This window comes from Somniosus microcephalus, chromosome 6, assembly GCF_052327205.1.
Source record: "Somniosus microcephalus isolate GS21.2 chromosome 6, FLI_Smic_1.0, whole genome shotgun sequence".
NCBI classification, from domain to species: domain Eukaryota; kingdom Metazoa; phylum Chordata; class Chondrichthyes; order Squaliformes; family Somniosidae; genus Somniosus; species Somniosus microcephalus.
The window spans coordinates 96,735,525-96,760,358 of record NC_140992.1 but is presented as its reverse complement, the minus strand read 5'-3'; the positions used below and the strand labels follow the sequence as shown (position 1 = coordinate 96,760,358).

The following is a 24,834-nucleotide window of genomic DNA, read 5'->3' as shown; positions in this document are numbered from 1 at the left end:
TTCAATATATGGCATGTATGTATATGTCGAAAAGTCATTGACCCGAAACTCTGTTTCTCTCTCCACAGTTCTTCCTGTGCCACAGCTAAAGTACTGCGTACAGTTCCGGTCACCACATTACAGGAAGGATATGATCACACTAGAGAGGGTACAGAGAAGATTTACGAGGATGTCACCAGGACTGGACGATTTTAGCTGATTGGATAGGCTGGGGTTGTTTACTTTGGAAAAGTGGAGGCTGAGGGGAGACTTAACTGAGGTGTATAAAGTTATGAGGGGACTAGATAGAGCAGATAGGAAGGACCTATTCCCTTAGTAGAGAGGTCAATAACTAGGGGTCATAGATTTAAAGTAATTGGTAGAAGGATTCGAGAGGAGTTGAGGAGAAATATTTTCACCCGGGGGGTGGTGGGAGTCTGGAACGCGCTGCCTGAAAGGGTGGTTGAGGCAGAGACCCTCATCGCATAGAAAACATACTTGGATATGCACTTGAAGTGCTGCAACCTACAGGGCTACGGACCAAGAGCTGGAAAGTGGGAACAGGCAGGATAGCTCTTTTTCAGCCGGCACAGACACAGTGGCCTGAATGGCCTCCTTCGCTGCTGTAAATTTCTATGATTCTGCCCTGCTTAGTATTTCCAGCATTTTCTGTTTTTATGGCATGTATAGTGGCACAGATTTCAGATCATAGGAGATCCGATCTTATGGAAATTATCTTTTTCTGTGAACATGAGTAAAAAATGTTGGGGGGTAGCTTGAACTGTAACAGAATTTTGCTTGATAATTGGCAATGCCACACCTCCATTGTGTTAGGGGGAGGAAAAATTTATCAGTTGGATTGTTTTACCTTATTTTAGCATGTCACAGAAAAGAATGTTGAATCAAAACGTGTGCCTATGTTGTCCTCTTTTATTGAGCCAAAATAACTGTAAATTAACTGTAAATTAAATAGAACTTTAAATAAAACTTATCAAATCAAATTAAAATTTGGTTTGCCGGGGTGATGATGCACTCCAGTCCCCGCGGCGCCCACCGGTCTCGGAAGGCCTCAAGTGTGCCGGTGGACACCGCATGCTCCATCTCCAGGGCCACCCGGGCGCGAACATAGCCGCGGAAGAGAGGCAGGCAATTGGGCCGGACGACCCCTCGACCGCCCGCTGCCTGGACCTATTAATGGCCACTTTGGCCAGGTCCAGGAGCAGTCCTACGAGGAGCTCCTCCGACCCGCCCGCTCCCCTCTGCACCGGGTGACCGAAGATCATAGCAGCCACTTCAAATAATGAACAGGGGCTGTAAACTCTCACATTCTATATACACATGGAACACAGACTCCTCTAGGCCGCAAAAAAGGCAGGCGGCCTGGGAGTCCATGAACCTGCTTAACATTTTATTGCACGGGACTGCTCCATGCAACACCCTCCAGGCCAAGTCCCCAATAGAAAAGGGGAGGACTCCCGCGTAGAGAGCCCTCCATTAGGGACCTCCGCCGGACGGCAAGATGTACGGTCGGCAGGCGAAGATGACAAAGTGGAGAATGTGCAGGAGCAGCCCGTACAGGAAACCCCTCCGCGCAGAGCTAAAGGGCACGGAGGGTACTTCCCCGAGGCGGCTCAAGTTATGAGGCACCGGTTCCCGAGAGGGGTTTTGGGGCCGCGCGCAAATGAGGAATTCCGTCCGAACGGGGGTCAGTTCGGACGGGATCACCCCACGTGCCTGAGCCTCCTCGATACACCTAGTGGAGTCAGGGCCCAGTGCCGCTTTCAGCAACTCGATGGCTTTGGCCGCGCGCCGGACGCTGGCCTAGGACAGGCACTGCGCCAGCTCCTCTGGCGCCATCCAGCCCACTCCTCCGCCATCAAGTTCCCGATTCTAGTCACCCTGCCACGCACAGCCCTGCACCCCGTCAGCTACCCAAGCCGGCGGTCGTGGAGGTGCGGATTCCTGAGCAGCGGCTCCCGAAGAAGAGCCGCCACTCCTGACGGGGGAGAACTGCGACTGGAGGCGACGCTGTTCCAGACCCATAGCAGTTCCTGGTAGAAGACAGGCAGCTCCAGCAGGTAGGCATGTATACTGCAGCTGACGGAAGAAATACGTCGCAAGTGCACACCATCGAGGAGGATTCTCGATGTACAGGTATCTCTGCAGTGTCCGAAGACGAAAAGTCGCCGCCCGGGTGCATAGGCACACCAGAGCCTGACCGTCCTCCCTAAGCGGGAGACTCAGAACCACGGCAGAGACCAAGTGCTTCCTTTTGTCCCAGAAGAAGTCGATGAGCTTCTTCTGTATGTGCCTATGTTGTGGTGACAAGACGGTGTCTTAATTGTATTGATCTATTGGTTTACTTTGATGAAACCATTGCTTTACTCATTACTGGTTATATAAAGGCGGCACCTTTGCAAATCTTTCAACATTCATTTGAATCCCTGCATAAACCTTACACCAATGGTGAAGCTAGATTACTACTCGAAAAGATTTTTGAAGTTTATGCGGAATTTAAACAACAAGACACACATTTAAATATAAGTACTGACCAAAGCTTCTGGCTCCTGAAGTGCATCTACTTTTGAGGCAGCTAATTCAGGTGAGATGAACTGGATCCTGGCTCTCACTCATGCAATTTGTCAGTGAGTGATGTACTTTACAAACTATTTACGATTACATTAAATTGAGCATACAAGGTCTTCCTTGACATTTTTACTAAGTATTATCAAAATCTGAAGGAGCAATATGGAAATATTTGGGGTAACATTTATAATCTACTAGAGTGACAGGTGTCTTTATTTTTAAGAGTTATCTTCCTTGTTTAACAAAAAACTCACCGAATGTAATGTGTTTGAGTTTGCATTTCGTTAACCAAAGAAACGATTTGTTGCTGCAAAAAAAATCACATTGGCACAAAAATATCACTAAATCATCCATCAATTCATATTATGTATATAATATTTGTGTATATATATATATGCATCTATGTATGTATACATGTATCTGTAAATAAACCAGCCCTTGGAGCATCTTTATGATCCCAACAGAGGGAGTTTACTGCTGAGCCGTTGATTTCCTCGGCGGCCCTTTTAGCCGCGGAACGAGTTTCCAGCGTCGCGGAGTGATTGCAGGATATCGGAAGTTCCGTGTGGTTTTGAGTCCGGGTCAGAGACGGGCGCCGGTCTGGGACAGAAAATTCCAGTCACAATGAAGCCGGCGGTGGACGAAATGTTCCCCGAGGGCGCGGGGCCGTACGTGGATCTGGACGAGGTTTGTAGGGAGGGGAGGCCGCGTCAAACCGCCAGCACCAGAGGGAGGTCCGGCCAGAGCTCCGGGCCCGGGGGAGGGCCACAGAGCTCCGGGCACGGGGGGAGGGCCACAGAGCCCTCCTGCTCCCCTTCCCCAAGGCCTCTCCTGGGTGGGAGCGAAGCAGTTGGCCTCAGTGCCCCAGGTTAGAAGTCGTTTCTCCCCCCTCCGGGGTCACTTCAGGTGTGCTCCAAGACTCTGTCCTTCACCCCATTCTTTTCCTTAGTCTGCCTGCTGCCCTCATGGCAACATCATCGGCTTGGGGTTGGCTGTGGTGTGTGTGCCGTTAACATCTCTCCACCACCATCCTCAACCAGATAACCATTACTGTGCTATCCACTGGCCCAACTTCAGAAAGACCAAAGCTATCCTGTCAGGCTCACCAGTGGGAGTCAGAGTCTAGACCTCACTATGGCTACTCATTCAGATTAAACCAAATGGTGCACAAACTTGGTGTCCTGTTTACCTTGAGTTTCAAACCTCTTCATCTGCCAGCAAATCAGCCTGTTTCTGCCTCTGGGGTGTCGCCTTCTGTGATTCCTGCCTCAACCCACTGTGTCTTTGTCACTTTCACTCCAGCGTTCTCCTTGGTGCATCTTGAGTTCCACTCGACATAAATTACAACTTGTCCAAATCTGTGCTGCCCATATCAACACTGTCCCCAACAACTTCCATTAGCTCGTTATATCCCAACGCATCAGATTCAAAATCCTTGTTCTCATCTACAAGTCCCTCCAGGCCTCACATCATCTTCCGCCTGCAACCTGCCCGCACAAGCCCTCCACCCTCACGTCTTTGCATATTCCTCTCTTTATTCACCATTGCTCACAGAGCCTACAGTCATATTGGCCCCACGCACTCTAACATTCCCACAACCCCTCCAGTGTTTCCCCTCCTTCAAAAGCCTCCCTAAAACTTACTGTTTTGGCCTTGCCTTCAGTTACTTTCCTCTTCTCTTCCTCGTCCAGTAGATCCCTAAATATGTGAAAATTCAAAATTGATTGATTCTGAAGTGCCCATTTACTTGGTTACAGAAAGGTTTAATAATTGGAGGTGGAATGCCAAAGTTTGAGCTAATTTCTACAGTATGGATTTGTTGCTGGAAAACTGATCAAAAATTAATCAAAATGGCTAACGAGGGGGCTGAAGTAGTACAACAACAACAATTTGCATTTACATAGCGCCTTTAACGTCATAAAACTTGCCACGGCGTTTCACAGGAACGTTCTCAAACAAAATTTGACACATGAGATATCAGGGCAGGTAAGGAGTGGCTTAAAGGAGAGAGCAGCAAAGAGGTTTAGGAATTCCAGAGCTTGTGGCCTAGGCAGCTGAAGGTATGGCCGCCAATGGTGGAGCGATTAAAATCAGGGATTTGCAAGAGGCCAGATTTTGAAGGGTTGTGGGCAATGTTGCCACTAATTTTTTTCCCTTTAACTGGCAGCGTGGCACATTCAAATTTTTTTCTCATGTGAAAGCTGGTGAGTGGCCTACGCGGGACCTCCAAACACAGCTTAATAGGAATGTTGGTTGTAGAACTGGAGGAGGTTGAAAGAAAAGAAAGACTTGCATTTATAGAGCGCCTTTCATGACTTCAGGATGTCCCAATGCGGCAACCAATTTAAGCACAGCAAGCTTCCACAAACAGCAATGTGATAATGACCAGATAATCTGTTTTAGAGATGTTGATTGAGGGATAAATATTAGTCAGGACACTGGGATTAACTCCTCTGCTCTTCTGTGAAATAGTGCCATGGGATATTTTACGGCCACCCGAGAGAGCAGACAGGGCCTTGGTTTAACGTCTCATCCGAAAGACGGCATCTCTGACAGTGCAACACTCCCTCAGTACTGCACTGGAGCGTCAGCCTAGATTTTTGTGCTCCGAGATAAGGAGGGACAAGGCCATGGAGGATGAGAATTTTAAAATCGAGGAGTTGCAGAACCAGGAGCCAATGTAGGTCAGCAGAGTTTTGGAGGAACTCAAGGAGGGTGGAACATGGGAGTGTGTGCTGACCTACATTGGCTCCTGGTCCTGCAACGTCTCGATTTTTAAGCAACAGATGAGCTGAGGCAGGGGCGGAGATGGGCGATGTTATGGAGTTGGAAGTTGGCGGTCTTGGTGATGGAGCGGATATGGGGTCGGAAGCTTATCTTAGGGTCAAATAGGAGGCCAAGGTTGTGAACGGCCTGGTTCAGCCTCAGACAATGACCAGGGAGAGGGATGGAGTTTGTGGTTGGGAAACGGAGTTTGTGGCGGGGACCGAAGGCAGTTGCTTTGGTCTTCCCAATATTTAGTTGGAGGAAATTTCTGCTCATCCAATACTGGATGTCAGACAAGTAGCATGACCAGTCAGAACCAGTGGAGGGGTCAGGAGATGTTGTGTTGAGGTAGAGCAGAGTCAAAGGGGAAGAAGTTATGCTTCAGTTGTACAGAGCCTTGGTTGGACCCCATCTGGAGTACTATGTTCAGTTCTAGGCACTGCACCTCAGAAAGGATACATCAGCCTAGGAGGTAGTATAGTGCAGGTTAATCAGAATGATGACGGGGCTTAAAGGGTTAAATTATGAAGACAGGTGGCATAAACTTGGCTTGTATTCCTTTGTGTTTAGATGGTTGAGTGGTGATCTAATTAAAGGGATTCAATAGGGTAGATACAGAGAAACTGTTTCCTCTAGTGGGGAATCCAGAACAAGGGGCAGAGCCAGGCCATTTAGGAATGTAATCAGGAAGTGATTTTTCACAAAGGGTAGTGGAAAACTGGAACTCTCACTCAAAAGTCTGGATGCTAGGTCAATTGAAATTTTCAAAACTGAGATTGATAGATTTTTGTCAGATAAGGGTATCAAGGGGTATGGATCAAATATGGATAAATGGAGTACAGATCAGCTTTGATCTAATTGAATGGCAGAACAGGCTAGAGGGGCTGAATGGTCTACTCCTGTTCTATGTTCCTGTTGCAGTGAAACTTCCATTATTTGCCCTCCTTTTATCTGCCAACGGTTTTGCAAATTAGATCCTGGCACAAGATCGTGCCTCGTTATCTTTTGTTATTTATAGCCTGTCTGTCTTTCTTGGATGAGTAAAACTATATAACTATTAATTTGTTATTGATACAATACTTGTCTTCATTCTCATTCCCAGGGTATTGCTGTACCACATATGTAAGACCAAAATTTGGGGGCTCTTGATGTTGAAAAATGTAACATTAAAATGTGGTCAGGACTCATACAGACATATGAAAGTGAATTGGGACTGGGCCACTTGTATACATGCAGTCCAATCAGGATTCATAGAAATTTACGGCACAGAAGGAAGCCATTCGACCCATCGTGTCCGTGCCCTCCAAAAAAGAGCTATCCAGCCTAATCCCACTTTCCAACTCTTGGCCCGTAGCCTTGTAGGCTACAGCACTTCAAGTGCATATCCAAGTACTTCTTAAATGTGATTAGGGTCTCTGCCTCTACCACCCTTTCAGGCAGTGAGTTCCAGACCCTCACTGCCCTCTGGGTGAAAAAAGTTCTCCAACTCCCCTCTAATCCTTCTACCAATTACTTTAAATCTATGCCCCCCCGGATATTGACCTCTCTGCTATTCATAGAAACATAGAAGATAGGAGCAGGAGTAGGCCATTCGGCCCTTTGAGCCTGCTCCGCCATTCAATGAGATCATGGCTGATCATCCAAATTCAGTACCCGGTCCCTGCCTTCTCCCCATATCCCTTGATCCCTTTAGCCTTAAGAAATATATCCAACTCTTTCTTGAATATATTTAATGAACTGGCCTCCACCGCCCTCTGTGGCAGAGAATTCCACAGGTTCACCACTCTCTGGGTGAAGAAATTCCTCCTCATTTCAGCCCTAAATGTCCAACCCCTTATCCTTAGACTATGACCCCTGGTTCTGGACTCCCCGACCATCGGGAACATCCTTCCAGCATCTAGTCTGTCCAGGCCTGACATAATTTTATAGGTTTCGATGAGATCCCTTCTCAATCTTCTAAACTCCAGTGAGTATAAGCCCAATCGACACAATCTCTCCTCATACGTCATTCCTGCCATCCCAGGTATCAGCCTGGTGAATCTTCGCTGTACTCCTTCCATGGCAAGAACGTCCTTCCTCAGATAAGGCGACCAAAACTGCACACAATACTCAAGGTGCGGTCTCACCAAGGCCCTGTACAACTGTAGCAAGACATCCTTGTTCCTGTACTCGAACCCTCTTGCTACGAAGGCCAACATACCATTTGCCTTCTTAACCGCCTGCTGCACCTGCATGCTTACCTTCAGCGACTGGTGCACAAGAACACCCAGGTCTCTTTGCACTTCCCCTTCTCCCAATCTATTGCCATTCAAATAATAATGTGCCTTCCTGTTTTTGCCACCAAAGTGGATAACCTCACATTTATCCATATTATAGTGCATTTGCCATGTTTCTGCCCAATCACCTAACCTGTCCAAATCGTACTGGAGTTTCGTGACATCCTCCTCGCAGCATACCCTCCCACCCAGCTTTGTGTCGTCTGCAAATTTGGAGATATTACATCCAATTCCCTCATCCAGATCATTAATATATATTGTGAACAGCTGGGGTCCTAGGACCGATCCTTGCGGTACCCCACTAGTCACTGCCTGCCACTCGGAAAACGACCTGTTTATTCCAACTCTTTGCTTTCTGTCCGCCAACCAGTTCTCTATCCAAGTCAATACCTTGCCCCCAATCCCATGTGCCTTAATTTTGCACGCTAATCTCTTATGCGGGACCTTATCGAAAGCCTTCTGAAAGTCCAAATACATCACATCCACTGGTTCTCCCTTATCTATTTTACCAGTTACATCCTCAAAAAATTCCAGTAGATTAGTCAAGCATGATTTACCTTTTGTAAATCCATGTTGACTTTGTCCGATCCTGCCGCTGCTTTCCAAGTGCTCTGCTATTACATCTTTTATAATGGACTCTAGCATTTTCCCCACTACCGATGTCAGGCTTACCGGTCTATAATTCCCCGCCTTTTTCTCTGCCACCTTTTTTTGAATAGTGGGGTAACATTAGCTACCCTCCAATCCATGGGTACTATTCCAGAGTCTATCGAGTTCTGGAAGATGACCAGCAATGCATCTACTATTTCTAGGGCCACTTCCTTAAGCACCCTGGGATGTAGATTATCAGGCCCTGGGGATTTATCGGCCTTCAGTCCCATCAATTTTCCTAACACCATTTCCCTACAAATACTGATTTCTTTCAGTTCCACCCTTTCATCAGACCCTATGTTCCCCGGTATTTCTGGGAGGTTATTTGTGTCCTCCTTTGTGAAGACAGAACCAAAATATGTATTTAGTTGGTCTGCCATTTCTTTGTTCCCCATTATAAATTCCCCCGATTCTGACTGCAAGGGACCTACGCTTGACTTCACCAATCTTTTTCTCTTCACATATCTATAAAAGCTTTTACAGTCAGTTTTTATGTTCCCTGCAAGCTTACTCTCATATTCTATTTTCCCTTTCTTAATTAATCCCTTTGTCCTCCTTTGTTGAATCCTGAACTGCTCCCAATCCTCAGGATTATTGCTTTTTCTGGCCAATTTGTATGTCGTCTCCTTGGATCTTATGCTATCCCTAATTTCCCTTGTTACCCACGGTTGAGTCACCTTTTTTGTTTTATTTTTGTGCCAAACTGGGATGAACAACTTCTGTAGTTCATCCATTCGGTCTTTGAATGTTTGCCATTGCCTATCCACCGTCACCCCTTTGAGTGCCATTCCCCAATCAATCCTACCCAACTCGCTCCTCAGACCATCGTAGTTTCCTTTATTTAAATTGAGTACCCTTGTTTCTGAGTCAACTACTTCATTCTCCATCTTAATGAAGAATTCGATCATATTATGTTCGCTCCGACCCAAGGGGCCTCATACAACAAGATTGCTAATTAATCCTTTCTCGTTACATAATACCCAGCCTAAGATGGCCTGATCTCTGGTTGGTTCCTCGACATATTGGTCCAGGAAACCATCCCGTAAACACTCCAGGAATTCCTCCTCCACAGTATTGTTACCAATTTGGTTAGCCCAATCTATATGTAGATTAAAGTCACCCATGATGACTGCTGTGCCCTTATTGCACGCTTCTTTAATTTCCCTTTCAATGCCATCCCCAACCTCCGCCTTACTGTTTGGAGGTCTATATACCACTCCCACTAATGTTTTTTTCCCCTTAGTATTTCTCAATTCTACCCATACAGATTCCACATCATCAGAGCTAATATCCTTCATTACAATTGTGTTAATCCCTTCTTTAACCAGTAATGCTACCCCACCTCCCTTTTCCTTTTTGCCTATCTTTCCTGAATATCGAATACCCCTGGATGTTGAGTTCCCAGTCTCGGCCATCCTTGAGCCACGTTTCCATAATCCCAACCAAATCATATTCGTTTACCTCTATTTGCGCAGCCAATTCATCCACCTTATTACAAATGCTCCTCGCATTAAGACACAAAGCCTTCAGGCTTGTTTTTTTAACGCTCTTAGACCTATTAGAATTATTATTTACTGTGGCCATGTTTGATTTAAACCGTTGATTTCTCTGACTGCCACTTTTGTTTTTCTCCTTCCTATCTTTTGCTTTTATCCTTGTTTCCCTTTCCTCTGTCTCTCTGCTCAGGTTCCCAACCCCCTACCATTTTAGTTTAAACCCTCCCCCACAGCACTAGCAAACAAACCCTCTATCTATGCTCCTCATAATTTTATACACCTCAATTAAGTCTCCCCTCAGCCTCCTCTGTTCCGAAGAAAACAACCCCAGCCTGTCCAATCTTTTCTCATAGCTAAAATTCTCCAGTCCTGGCAACATCTTCGTAAGTCTCCTCTGTACCCACTCTGGTGCAATCACATCTTTCCTGTAATGTGGTGACCAGAATTGTACACCGTACTCTAGCTGTGACCTAACTAGTGTTTTATACAGTTCAAGCATAACCTCCCTGCTCTTCTATGCCTCAGCTAATAAAGGAAAGTATCCCGTATGCCGATTGTTGCATGATGCTCATCCCCATACCATCTATTATTTTTGTATAAGGTGTTTCATAGGCACCCCCACATTTGTGGATTGTTATGTTATTTTGTATTTTCTCTCCGTACTCCAGCTGAGAAAACAGGCAGGTTGTCTGATTCCAGGTGTAACCAGCTGTAAGAATATGTGTGAATGCAGTCTAAACTTCATCCTGTTTCTCCTTTCAAGTGCTTGCATGTTCAGTGTTTCCAATAGCATGGTCAAAGTCAGGAATTCACTGTTACAATAGCAAAATACTGCGGATGCTGGAAATCTGAAATAACAACAGAAAATGCTGGAAATACTCAGCAGGCCAGGCAGCATCCGTGGAGAGAGAAACAGAGTTAACGTTTCAGGTCTGGGACCCTTCATCAGAACTGGAAAAAGCTGGAGATGTAACAGATACAGGAATTCAATGTGTTGGAAATTAAAGTCTGGCTCCTACTATTCTTAACGTGCAAACATCTTAGATGGAAGACCGTGAAGGCTTTGCTGGGGACAGAGCATCAGAGGTTAGGTGAGGGACTTATTGAGCAAATCCACAGCTGCAGATATATCACAGCGAATGGAGCGCCAAAGTTTGGAGGTTGAGAGTGCAGTTTAAAACCACTTCTGAGACTGTTTGCTCCCGGGGATCACAACCAGATGTAGTTTTCGTGTGAAATGTGGTTAGGGGCCAAGGAATAATTGGACCAGGGCACACAGCCGTAATTTTGTGACCTTTTTTTAAGTCATCATCTTAAAACACGTTAGGTTTCACATGTACAGTGACGACACCCAGCTCTACCTCACCACCACCTTTCTCGACCCCTCCACTGTCTCTAAATTGTCAGACTGCTTGTCCAACATCCAGTATTGAATGACCAGAAATTTCCTCCAACTAAATACTGGGAAGACCGAAGCCATTGACTTTGGTCACCGCCACGAACTCCGTCCCCATGCCGCCAATTCCACCCCTCTCCCTGGCATCTGTCTGAGGCTGAACCAGACTGTTTGCAACCTTGGTCGTGTTTTACCCCAAGATGAGCTTCCGACTACATATCCATGCCATCACCACGACCACCTACTTCAACCTCCGTTACATCACCCAGCTCCGCCCCTGCCTCAGCTCATCTGCTGCTTGAACCCTCATCCATGCCTTTGTTACCTCTAGACATGACAATGCCAGTGCTGTCCTGGCTGGTCCCCCGTCTTCCACCCTCCATAAACTTGAGCTAATCCAAAAGTCTGTTGCCCGTATCCTAACTTGCACCAAGTCTGGCACAGACACGATGGGCCGAATGGCCTCCTGTGCCATAAATTTCTATGATTACCTCCTATGTTGAAATATTATATTTTCACCTTTCATTATTTTTCTCCTTTGCAATGAGTTGTACTAGAATATGAATCCACAGGCAGCGCTCCCGTACATTGCTCAAATGGGCATTCTTCATATGAGAGCCTAAACAGTGAGTGTTGCCAGGTTGATCATTGGCACAACACAGCTTAGCCAAACCTGTCATCGCCCAGTGTCCACAAGTGTACTTTCCAGCAGGAATCAGGAATAGACACCCTGGTTCATTTTTCTTCCTCCCTTAGTTCATTTATAGCTTCCCAGTTGCTGCCCCAGTTTGGATCAATTAACTCGGTGCAAGCCCAGGATTGAATCTGGAATTATCGGGTTCAGTACCATACTATATTTACTCTTTACTTATAACTCACTGGGAGAAGCTGGGCTTTGCTATTTAGATCAAATGATTAGCAGTCCTTGTACCCCATAAAATGTCTTTAAATAACTCCAGTCATTTTGTTTATTTTTCAGGCAGGAGGAAGTTCAGGACTTCTAATGGATCTTGCAGCAAATGAAAAAGCAGTCCATGCAGATTTCTTTAATGGTGAGATATTTTTCAGTAACTTCTTACACTATTACACATACTCAGCCTTTTCTTTTGTTAACTTGTAGTGGCTGTCTGAGTAGCCTCTGTTTAATTGTAGTTAGAGATTCATTTCCACTCTTAGACATTTTTTGTACACTATGTGCATCTATGTGTCCTCTATATGTCTGATTGTTTGAAATATATATCTAATATTTCTTTCACACATTGCAGTTAGTCCTTGTCATCTCCTACTATATCCTGTTCTAACTCTAGCATTTTTTAATATGCTGATGTAATTTTTGTTCAGTTACACAAGTCTTTTTTTGTCAAGCATTTGTTCATCTGCTTCATCCTCTTCTCAAATCTCTCTCATCATCACTTCTTACGCTGAATCTTCTTCACTTGCGAAGCTCATGGTGGCTGCAGGTAGCTCCCTCTGTTTCTCACTTTTTATTACTTTAAAATCTGGCTAATGCTGTTGTGGCCTTGTAAACTGCTGCCCAACGTCATTGGGACAGTTGGATTAAAATGGATATTTTTTGAAGATAAGTTATTTCCTTTCCCTGTCCATCATCTGTTGAAATGCAACAACTGCATGACTGGTAAAGAACAACTTCAAAGCAAAGTTATCTGTGGGCAGGTTTACATTACTCACTCTTAAGGGCTGAAATGTAAGCAAAGTACCTCAGTCAGTAAATGAATGCCCATTTGAGCAATGTACTGGAGTGTTGCCAGTGGATTCATATTCTAGTACAATTCATTGTCTTATTGAAAACTACCTTGTTGAAATGAATATGAGGTATTTTTAGAAAAGTTCTGCAGTAAAGAAATTAATAAAAATGGCCAACTGAAAAAATGAGACTTATTAACATTTACAAATTAAGAATGACTTTTACATTTATTCTGATATTTTCTATTTTGATTTCCTGGCTGGTCAATGGAATTTGGTTTTCATGTTGTTTTACCCCATGTGACATTTTTGGAACAAATCCCAGTGCTCGATACACCAGTGGGACAGTTTCTCAGTGCATCATGACTTGGGATGTTTAGCTGCTGTTAGTATTGCTCACAGCTAGGGGGCAGGTGCTGTTGGTTGCACTGCTAGGTGCAGTAAAGAGTGCATTGCAGCAGGTGTCAACATTTACACTCAATGTTTAAAATAGTTGCTTATTTCAAATATAGGGTTGCAAAATTACAGATGAAATAAATTTGTCTGCTAGATCTGTTAGGATTTCAGGCACCCAATATCTGCATCAAGCACTCCCAGGGTAGGTATATGGTGAGGTACAGAGTAAAGTTTAACTGCTCCGCTTCAACATTGTGCCCAGGCTTCAACCCCGTAACAAAACTCCCATGCAACATTTATTCACTTGCTGCACCAGCCATCCCATGGCCTCTGAGCATCTCAACCATTCAGTTTACATTGTTTTCACATGTTACTTCGATATTTTACTAATGTGCTTTGGTTACCAGTTTTGTAATATGGGCTCATGGCTGGTTGGAAACTGGGTTAAGACCCGCCCTCCTCCTCCTTCCCCCCCCACCCCCCCCCCCCCCCAAATTCATTAGAAATGGGGCCCTTACAGTCAACATATAGCAGTTGTAGGAATAGTAGATTGGGATTTAGTTTTATATCAAGACTTTTTCTGTCAAATGCTTAAATTGGTTCTTGAGTTAAACTACATAAACAGACTCAACTAAAAGGACACATTTAACTCCATTTACCCCAACGATATTGAGGATAGAACAGGGCACAGTTTAATGTACTATAACTACAATAGTACACTGTTGCTATATAGTCCAGGATAATATACTTATCAATGCAATTTCACACACAAACTTAACTTAATTTCAGAATTACAGCTAAAGCATTAACAAAAGCAATTTAACGTAGGAAGACTCCATTCAGAATTCCAGCATCACAGCTTCAATTTAACATAACATCAGTAATCAGTTATGAGGATTAGAGTACATGTTTGACAACATTGGGACTTTTCTGTATAGTGAAATAACAGGTAGCAATTATGCTCTTTCTATATCTTGGATGATCATATAACAGTTAAAATAGGTTGTATGTTTTTATATCAAAACAGTCTGTCTTCCCCTGCACAATGCACTAGTTCTAGCCTCCAGGGTATGTCTTCAGTGAGTTATCTGTAATCATCTGGAATGCACTGCCTGAAAGGGTGGTAGCAGGAGATTCAATAGTAACTTTCAAAAGTGAATTAGATATATACTTGAAAAGGAAAAATTTGCAGGGCTATAGGGAAAGAGCAGAGGAGTGGGACTAATTGGTAAGCGCTTTCAAAGACCCAGCACAGACATGATGGGCTGAATGGCCTCCTTCTGTGCTGTATGATTCTATCTTTCATGCTTCGTCAGTAGTTGTCATCTTTTAGCTTCAAGCTAACTTCTTGCACACAGTTATAATATCTTCATACATCCTGACAACTGTTGTATTCCCCACTAAACTGAGTTAAGTACAATCTAATCCTATTTGAAGACTTTTTCCTACAATCTCTCATGACTACTACTCCTGTCTTGACTTCTGAAATCTTGGGCAGAAACTGTCCCTCTAAGTACCTTAGCTAAGCATTATTTCAGACAATCTGACTCCTCCATTACCTCTCACCAAGGTTGGAGTTTCTACTAAGACTATAATAATATACTTATTTAAATAATTTTACCACTTAATATGGTGTTACTAATTTTGCTTCTAAAATTTCCATTATTAACCAGCTAAACATCTGATTGAATCCTTGTTCATCAAAAATGCTCCTTGATCAACAGCAACCAAAGATTAGGTCAGAACAGAATATTCGTGAAAACAGTTAGCACTTAGTTCGGGAGACTTTTTCATCCGTGGATTTAAGCTCTAATTAGAGGTCAAAAGCCAGTGTCTAACACGTTGTGGCAACCAGTGTCATGTTTTAACTTTTCTCCACATAGATATCATGAATTGAATGAAATATTAAATAGTGCCCCACCAGGAGGATTGGCTAGATACGATGGAGGAGAAAGGGAGGGTGAGGGAGGTATCTCCACTCCACTTCCATCAGACTTAAGTATGCTACTGATGTTAGCCCAATATTCAGAGGCTAGAGCTGTGATCTCCTGCTCGCCAGGGCTACGTTGGGTGGATCCACCACTTCCATTGGACTCAAGTTGCCCGCTGGATTTCAGCCTAGTATTCACAGATTGTAACTCTTGTCTTTGCAACAGGGCTGTCCGGAGTGGGACTCAAACCCATAACCTTCTGACTCAGGAGGGAATGCTACCACTGAGCCACGGCTTACTCTGGAAAAATATTAAAGCCGAATAAAATGTATAGACTTCGGTAAACTTGAACACAAAACTGAATAAACTCAGTTGTCATGGATCACAGAATGACTTGGGAAGCTGAATTTAGATTGAGAAATAATTAGAACTACAAAGGAAATGTGAATAAAATATGCAATATTCAATAAAAGTAATAAAGATGAATGAAATGTATACATCAAGAACCGTCTTAGAATTTTTAAACTGGCAAAGGGATCTGTCACAAGCAGGTTGTTAGTCAGTAATGGCTTCCAGTTTTCTGGCAGACTTTGGATGATATAAGCATGTGATTGGAGGCAATTGTCACATAGTCACTGGAGACCAATCAGGTTATGAGAAAGGGACAACATTATCACAAATTAACCATCACCCCAGAAACGCACTATTTTATTTACATTTGAATAAATAGAAGGAAATGTATTGCTTTTAATGGACCGGAATTTGCGGTCAGAGGCGTACCTCCGGAGTACGCCTCCGACCCGATTTAAAAATAAATAAATAAATAAATCCGCACCTACCTGGGCTTTGGAGACTTTGGGTCCTGGGCCTCCAGGCGTATGCCTGCGTAAAGGCCCACAGAGCCCAGGAATGCAGGAAGTGTCCCTGGGACCCGAATGGAATCCCCATAAGCATATGAGTAATCCCCAATAATTAAATAATTTATACAGCTGGAATAAAAATAAATGTTCCCGTTTTCACATTTAATTAAAAGTTCCCTCAATAAACATTTACAATAAAAATGTAATTTTTGAAAAATCATTTTATACATTTTAATCCAGGCCAGAATTTACATAAATTAATTTTAACTGTTTGTGTATGATTTTATTTAAAACATTTTAATTTAAGATTTATATTAACCTTTACGCTGGTAAAAGCAGGCCCTACGCCTGCTTTTACCAGGCGTAAGAGTTTCATGGCCATTTTCTGGGCAGTAGTTGGGCAAATAGCCCAACTCTGCACCAGCGAAAGTGATTTTTGGGTCGGTGTGGTAGATCTGTCAAGACGAACCTTGACAGATCGAAGTTCCGGGTTTTTGCGCATACGGAAACTCGGAACTTTCGGGGCCTTTTACAAGACTTTCGACGGCGTTCGCTGAGCATACCCTGTCATGGGGAACACAAAATCTGGGCCAATATATATTTTGTGTACTAATTCATTTAAAAAAAAATTGACCATTCAGTACCTGATGGTGCCTAAATGCATCTGGAAAAACATGATGCATTCAAATAAATTCTCAAGTTTAAGATTACATGTTTGCTTTATCCAAATACAGCATTTTAAAATAAATACTCTGGTTATACATGTACTTTGTGATCAGTGCTACAGCTCCAAATGCCCAAATACTTTGATTGTATGTCAGATTTACAGAGGAAATGACATGGCCATATTAAGAATCATGAATCACCATAAAATCTTTAATAGGCAATAAAATACCTTGTGGGCAGTATGTTTCCTGTGGATATGAATTTCTTTTAAGCTCATTATAATTACAAGCTTTGTTCTGTGTTTGGCGTATTGTTCTGGGAGGAGGAGTAGTATTCCAATGCCGCAGAGCTGCTTGCAGATGGGAATACTGTAACGTGGCAATGATTCACCTTTTTCTTAAGGATTCCTCCCCAAATTTGACTCACTTTGAACTTGTTTTTGTTATCCTAATGTCCAAGGTTAGAAATCAGATTCCAACATACTGACATAAACATTGTCTACACTGTTATACTTGAGTTGCATAAAGAAGCAAATTAAAAGGGTTTCCAGTATCCGGTGCTGCATATACTGCAACTATAGAACATAATTTTACAAATGTAGAACCATGTTTATTTTAATCTTTCTAAAGCTCCCTAGAGATGTTTTTCTACGCAGGAATGTGAATGTAATGGTTGTGCTGCCTGTGCATGCCACAACAATAATAAAAGTAAAATATTTTCGTGCATCTTTCCAAATTTTATGTGCAAGTCTCCTGAAAGAGCGGTTGCTTTTCTTTTGAAGTTTTGGCTTAATGTGTTAAAGATTAATAAGACAGTGGGAATTTCAACAAGATAACTCCAGGGTGAGTATTTGTGGCCTTCTTGGTCACATTATCTTGTATTTTATTGGTTTACAATTTGTTAGGTCACATTAGTAAATGAGTTAACTTTACATTGCATGAATCACAAGTTCAAGCCCTTTATGTGCCCAACATTTTAAAACACTGATTCATTTCAATTCATTTCATGGAAACTATGAAGTGAAGCAGTTTACAATGACAGGGTTTTGTGATTTAGAGAGTAGAAACACACCCAATGTGCCTTACTATGAGGAATCCTCCTCTTGTCCAGTAATTAAGTAAGGTCCTTTTCTTGGTTTGTCCTGACTGGCGGAGATCTAATTATGGAGGTAGTTTCATCCTGTTCCTTAGAAGCCAGCAGATGACGATCTTGGCTAGGTGTTCCTTATTAGTTTTTGTTTTCACAAACCAGCAGTGCTCTGCCACCACACACATCTCCCGTGTAGCCCTGTTCATAGAGAATGTAGGTGTATGTACAAAACTGCCCACGGATTGGCACTAACTTGAAAAGCTCACTTGGAGACTTCAGTGGCTAATTTAGGAAATGTTCTAGACAGAGACATTTCCTCTAAATCAGACCATTCTGTACCTTACCTGGCAGTATATGATATGGATACTGGATGGATCAACTAGAAAAGCACTGAGATCTTTTACCACAATAAGCACTAAACTTCAGTAAAAAATCTAAGTTAAGAAAATATATTGAACAAGCTGCTTTTACATAAAAAAGAGAGCAGAGATCTAGTTCAAATATTTGGAATGGCGATGAGGACAAAACTATAGAGGATGATGTGAACTAAACCATCCCCACAACCCGTTTTGAGTTCAAAAATGTATTGGTGACTTGAACAAAATATAGTAAGATGAACCAAATGGCAAACCTTTTTAAGTATTTTTAGGTTTATGGGTGGTATCCCAGTGTACACATCTGTATGCTGATGTTCCTCCTAAACAAAAACTCAATATTGGAACAAAATTTTACAGCCTTATATATTCTGACTTTCAATATAATCACTATCTGTTATGTAACTGAAGGGAATAATCATAAAGAAACTTTGTAGAAATGTAAATGTGGCTGGTCTATCTGTCTCTCTCAATCTCAAGTTCACTTAAGGATGGCATTGCGGACAAAGTATTTGGTGTTTCTTTATAACCCAATCTTATTCAAAATTCTAGACCAAAATAGGTGATTTGAATCAAGCCGCCTTCCAGCATAGCATCAACGGAAGTACTGATTTAAGTTTGAGGCCTGACTATTCTTGTAAAAGGTGCTTATTAGCAAACGGCTTACCAGAGGAGAAAAATGATGAAACCTTGTACAATTGAAGTTTGTCAACTGACAAATCCACTGATTTAAAAAAGTTTCAGTGGTGAAACAGGAAATCAATGCCCTGATGGTGCTGAGCTGTAGGGCAGCAGTTTACATTGACTCATGGTAATAGGTTCCTTAGATACTATTTGATTGACGGAAGATTTTCAAACAGCCTAGGTGCCCCATCCCCAAAGGCCTTGCGTGAAATTAGTTTGGACAGTCTTTAGATTACTGGGTATGGACCTATAGCACAAAACTGTCCCAAATTCAACAACCACAACTTGCATTTAGATAGTGCCTTTAGCATAGTAAAACATCCCAAGACACTTCACATGAGTGCTTTCAAACAAAATTTGACACTGAGCCATGTAAGGAGATAGTAGGACAAGTGGAGGTAAGGTTTTACGGAGTGTCTTAAAGGAGGAGAGAGAGGTAGAGAGGCGGAGAGGTTTAGGGAGGGAAATTCCAGAGCGTAGGGCCGAGGCAGCAGAAGGCACGGCCGCCCATGGTGGAGCGCAAGAGGCCATAATTGGAGCAGCACAGAGATCTCCGAGGATTGTAGGGCTGGAGGAAATTACAGGAGGCACTATTTCACTCGGAGGTCAATAAGATGGCAGGTGTTGGAAATGGAAATAGTGTCACACTGGTGCAGTATGCGGTTGGAGCTGAGGAGAGGGAGCTTCACTTTGCATCTAGCTGTGCTATAGCTGACCTGGGAGTGCTTGATGGGTGCCTGAATTGAGAAGAGTTCCATCCGTCACCTTAATGAACAAAAAAAGGAGGCCAACCCAGGACATGTCTTGGAGACCTGAGTTCTACTCTTGACTCCCATCCACACTAAGGTTTTCTTTGAGCTTGTGTTTTGTCAATCTTCACTTGTTGCTCAAGAAGGGAAGTAAAATTGATTAGACATGTGTCCTTTTGGCATCTTCAAATGTATGTTCTTGTTGTTGGACCATGGATTGATAATGATTGCATTCATGGAGATAGATAAAGAGCTTAAAGTTTTTCTCATTTTTAACAAATGAGTGGAACTTATGGGGAGGTAATGGGGGAGGAGAGGAGGAGAAAAGAGAGCAAAGAAAGTATAGTAAACATTTATTTCAGGATATTAATTGTACTTATTGTTTAAACTCTTTAGATTTTGAAGACCTCTTTGATGATGACGATATTCAGTGATTTGTTTTCCACACTTCACCAGCTGAACTACTGTACGTCTTCAAACATGGAAAAGAATGGCCAACACCTTTAGAACATTAGCAGTAGCCTTTCGATGGACAAACGCTGAAGGCAGGACATTTTCAAAACCAAGAGCTGACATTTTACAATCCCAGTCACCATGTTAATTTCTTCTTTTGTGTGTTTTAAAATTGTGAATTTATTTTATTAAAGTAAAATGTAACAATCTTGTTTTTTTTTTGAAAAATAGATATTACAGATAAGTCACAGCTTTTTTTCCACCAACAAACCTGCCATTCCATCATGAATGAAAAATTTTTGTTGAGGTTTTTCAGATCCTAATCACAGTTTAAACTTAATTGAAGGGTTGAGTTTTGCAGAACACCTGCTGGGGTACAGAGGTTGCTTATAATTATTTGAATAAAGTCCTACTCTTAGTTCTAATGGCAGCAAACCACTTGGATATCATTATGTTGTGTGCGTGAAAACCTACAGATTGAATAGGATATGTTTTGTTCAAAAATACATGCTGGGAATATTAGAGCTGTGAAGTGTATTAAGCTCATTGTGGAGGTTTCCAATTTTTTCCTGGTGTTTGACTCAGATGCTAAATGCACACCTTTGAGTACATAATTACTACAAAAATAAGTACAGATGAAAGAGGAAATTCAGCCCATCTAACTCGCCCTTCCATAGGAGCCAATGCTCAGCTCCCTCACAATATCCAGCTGCCTCTAAAATATTTCAGTTTGCCTCCATTACCCTACTTGGAAGACCATACCAAATATTGATCACTCTTGTGAAGAAATGCTTCCTGACATTTGTCCTGGACTTCCTTTTTACCAGTTTGCACCTATGTACCCTTGCTTGGCAGTCATGGTTTTTAAGTTGGAATAGTGCTCATGGTGAACTTTTTCTGTGCCACTTAGTATCTTGTATACCTCTGTAAGATCCTCTCTCATTTACATCTTTTCCTCTGATAAGGATAAGTCCCACAGTCCTGTGTGTCCCTTCCAGGGCTTGGATGTTTCCCATGTGCTGCAGTGACCAGAACTGAGAGTGCTATACAGCTTGAAACTTCAGACTTGTGCACTAATTTGACAATATTGTTTGCCATTTTATTTGCTTTATTCATTGCTGCTGCACAGTAACTGAACATGTTTATGTTAAGTGTACTATAGTTTTCAGATCTTTTTATGTTTCCTCTCAAATGGTGAGTTTATGGGATTTTTCTTTAATGTCTGTGATCCTTCTGATCTCACTGAAGTACCTCAGATGTAAAGTGATAGATGTTGAGGTGGACCCAAATTGTGGTTGGTTTATAGGATAGATAGATTTCTGATCATTAGAATGGTGCTTTATGATAATGGCTTCAGGTGTTTTCATTGTACAGAAGCATGTACAAATTCTGTCAAAGATCAGACCTGTGGAGGCATACACTTGGGAAATTCTGGAGGTAATTTTCACTTTGGGCATGGGCAGTAAACTGGCAGTTACAGATTGGCTGCCTGTTATTTACACCGTTTGCTTTGCCTTTCTGTTCAATGGAAAGAAAAATTGTGGGGGGAGGGTGTATAACAGGCGGCCAATCCACAGCTACCAGTTTTCCTATCACAGAATCATTGCAGCACAGTAGGAGGCCATTCGGCCCGTGCCAGCTCTCTGCTAGTCCCACTCCCCCACCCTTTCCCCGTAGCCTAGCAAATTTTTTTTCCTTCAGGTACTTATCCAATTCCCTTTTGAAAGCCACAATTGACTGCCGCCACCACCCTTTCAGGCAGTGCATTCGTGCCCAAAGTGAAAATCTTTTCTCCAAAATTGAACTTTCAACTTGATTATTTATCTTGCATAGTATTACATTGTATTTACAGCACAGAAACAGGACTTTCGGCCCAATAGGTCCATGACGGTCTTTATGCTCCACACGAACATCCTCCTACCCCACTTCATCTAACCCCATCAACATATCCTATTCTTTTCTCCCTCGTTTTTATCTAGCTTACTCTTAAATACATCTATGCTAGTTGCCTCAACTACTTGTGGTAGAGTTCCACATTCTGACCACTCTCTGGGTAAAGAAGTTTTTTTCTTGAATTCTCAATTGGATTTACTGGTGACTATCTTCTAGTTATGGGCCCAATTATCACCTACTTCATCTTGAGATGAAGTAGGTGATAATTGGACCAGCGCATGCAGACATAATTCAGTCACCATTTTAAAATTATACCTTCTCAGAATACTTTGATTTATTGTTTATAGTTAAATACTAAAACATATGGTAGTTTGGGAATCGTTGAGTAGAAATGGAACCTACCTATGTAAACTTTGTGCTGTAATTACACCCTCCTGCCAGTGGTGGTGCAGCATTGCTGCAGTTTTGCATCTCTCAACTCTTCAGCTTGTACTGCAAAAAAAAAACTCCTATGCTGCAACCAACTGTACTTCTTTGCTTCTCAAATTGCTTTTTTTGCTAAAAAAAAAATCATATGACTTTAAAATGCAGACAAAAGTTTGGCCCTAAATAAATACTGCACATCTTGATGTATTTTTATTTCCAATTTTTTTTTTTTAAGTGCTTTTTTTTTCCCCAACGCACACTCAGTGATAGTGTCAGCAATGCAAGGTGTGACTTCTTCAGCTGTTTTTGCCTCTTTTGCCCTGCCCCCACGGAGAGAAGTATATTCAGAATGGTAAACCTGGTGATGTATGATACCAAGTCTTGTGACCTTCACACTCTGCTGAAAATGTAGCAGTGGTTGCAGTAGGAATAATATACAAGTTTGATAATTTTCCTCACCTCTTTTAATCCTTTCAGCCCTGCACTATGGGCCGTGGCCCTTCACCTTGATTTCTCAAATAAAAAATTAAAAAATGTTGCTGAACTATGCAGATCTTTCAACATTGGGAAACTGTTAGGATTTACATTTACGCCCACATCATGAGAATGGAAAAAAAAATCAGCAGGAGTGGTGGAAAGTACTTTATATAAGAACCATGTTTATCCTTAAGAATGATACATGTATAAGGATAAGTTACATTTTTAAACCAAAATAAATGGTTGCCGCTTCTAATGAGTGACAATTGATTTTGCTGGCAATTTAATTTCTATTTGCTATACAGGAACATGAATATCTGCAAGTCTTTCACAGCAGTTCAGCTGTCTAGTTGTTTTATTTTCCCCATCAGAATTACAAGCCTGTTACGTACTTAAAACAAGCTCAGAGCAACTGTTCCTAATTGTAAACAGTAACAAATTAAGGCTTTACTTCCCCCTCCCACACGCATAATTGGGAGCAGCTTGAGTTATACTTATAATATACCATTTGTCGGAGATGTATGCAGTATTCTAATTATTTGCACCTTCGCTATTGGTGGGATATACAGCTAATTTACTAAAGCAGTCTTTTCTGCTGTCTTGCGCAGTACTTTGAAACTATGCAGTAAATTTATGTTTGTGCACCACAAAAAACACAAACCACTTGTTGGTGTAGCTTATAAACTAAGCTATTGCACAGATAGAAACATAGAAGCAGGAGTAGGCCATTAGGCCCTTCGAGCCTGCTCCGCCATTCAATATGATCATGGCTGATCCTCTATCTCAATCCCATATTCCTGCTCTCTCCCCACACCCCTTGATGCCTTTTGTGTCCAGAAATCTATCTATCTCCTTAAATATATTCAGTGACTTGGCCTCCACAGCCTTCTGTGGTAGAGAATTCCACAGGTTCACCACCCTCTGAGTGAAGAAATTTCTCCTCATCTCAGCCCTAAATGTCCTACCCCATATCCTGAGAATGCTAATATGCCATTTTAGGAGCCACTCTATGCATTTAATTAATTCCAAGTAAGGTTTCTCAAATTTGTTGAATTGCTACATGACAGTTTAAACATAATATCTGACAAGAAAAGTGAATTCAATTTTCTATACAGAGAGAATTGTCTGTTGCATTCATAATCTTGCATATCGTAAAATCCTGGGGAATAGCATTAAATTGGAGTGGTTTCGGTTATTGAAAAAATAGTTACCAACTGCAACATGTTCACATATTATTGTGTGCTACAGGCTCATAGGATACAATGTTCAGGAATACAGATTATGACAAAACCATGCCACTGGTGGCTTTGCTACTGACAATTGTACCGAGTAGAAATTATAATGTGGTGGGGGGTGGGTAGAGAGAGCCAATTATGCCAATCTGACCTGGCTCTGAGCATTTCTCCGTGACTGGCATTGCCAGAGCCTTCGCAGCAGAGCACAGTGCAGGGGAGAGAGGGGAAAGAAAAGAGCTGAAGATAAATAATTGATTGGACACTGTTCAAATGAAGCATACTGTAAAATAAGGCTTTCATGGAACAATATTTAACATTCTGGTAACTTTTTTCAGGTCTAGAAATATTATTCAGTTGAGCTTCCTATACCAAAAAGTTTTAGGGGGAAATAAAATGTATTGACAACTGGGATGGCCACATTTTGTAAGCTACTATGGTATGCAACATTTGATATAGGTGTTTAGAAGTACTTGCAGCTTGTAGGAATGCACTGTGGTGCCTAACGTGTCCTCTCAGTACAGTGTACTATTCTAACTAGCAATAGCCCACCTAAAAGTCTGGAATATCAGTGTTGTGCTGAAGAGGATACATTCAAAATTTACAGAATGCTGTTAGAGGTAAAAGCTACTGTAAGTGACAACTTTGCATAGTGTTTTACCAAGGTCAGATTGTGATAATTTTAACATACTATACTGGGAGAACTTGTCGACCCAAGGAATGTGCTCGGTTTGAAATGCTCAAAGTTTC

The 24,834-nt window shown here is 42.2% G+C and overlaps 1 protein-coding gene across 1 annotated transcript; it reads left to right on the top strand.

Moving 5' to 3' along the window:
• Positions 1-3,057: 3,057 nt before the first annotated feature.
• Positions 3,058-20,263, top strand: cops9 (COP9 signalosome subunit 9). Its single transcript, XM_085990587.1, has 3 exons — positions 3,058-3,252; positions 12,130-12,202; positions 20,000-20,263. The coding sequence occupies exons 1-3, from the start codon at positions 3,190-3,192 to the stop codon at positions 20,035-20,037; spliced, it is 174 nt and encodes a 57-aa protein (XP_085846713.1). The 5' UTR covers positions 3,058-3,189; the 3' UTR covers positions 20,038-20,263.
• Positions 20,264-24,834: the final 4,571 nt, after the last annotated feature.

Excerpts from the sequence above, each read along its gene's own strand:
- cops9 (XM_085990587.1), top strand. The coding sequence starts at position 3,190 with ATGAAGCCGGCGGTGGACGAAATGTTCCCCGAGGGCGCGGGGCCGTAC. Across the intron at positions 3,253-12,129 it reads CGTACGTGGATCTGGACGAG|GCAGGAGGAAGTTCAGGACT; the intron begins GTTTGTAGGGAG and ends TTTATTTTTCAG. Across the intron at positions 12,203-19,999 it reads CCATGCAGATTTCTTTAATG|ATTTTGAAGACCTCTTTGAT; the intron begins GTGAGATATTTT and ends TAAACTCTTTAG.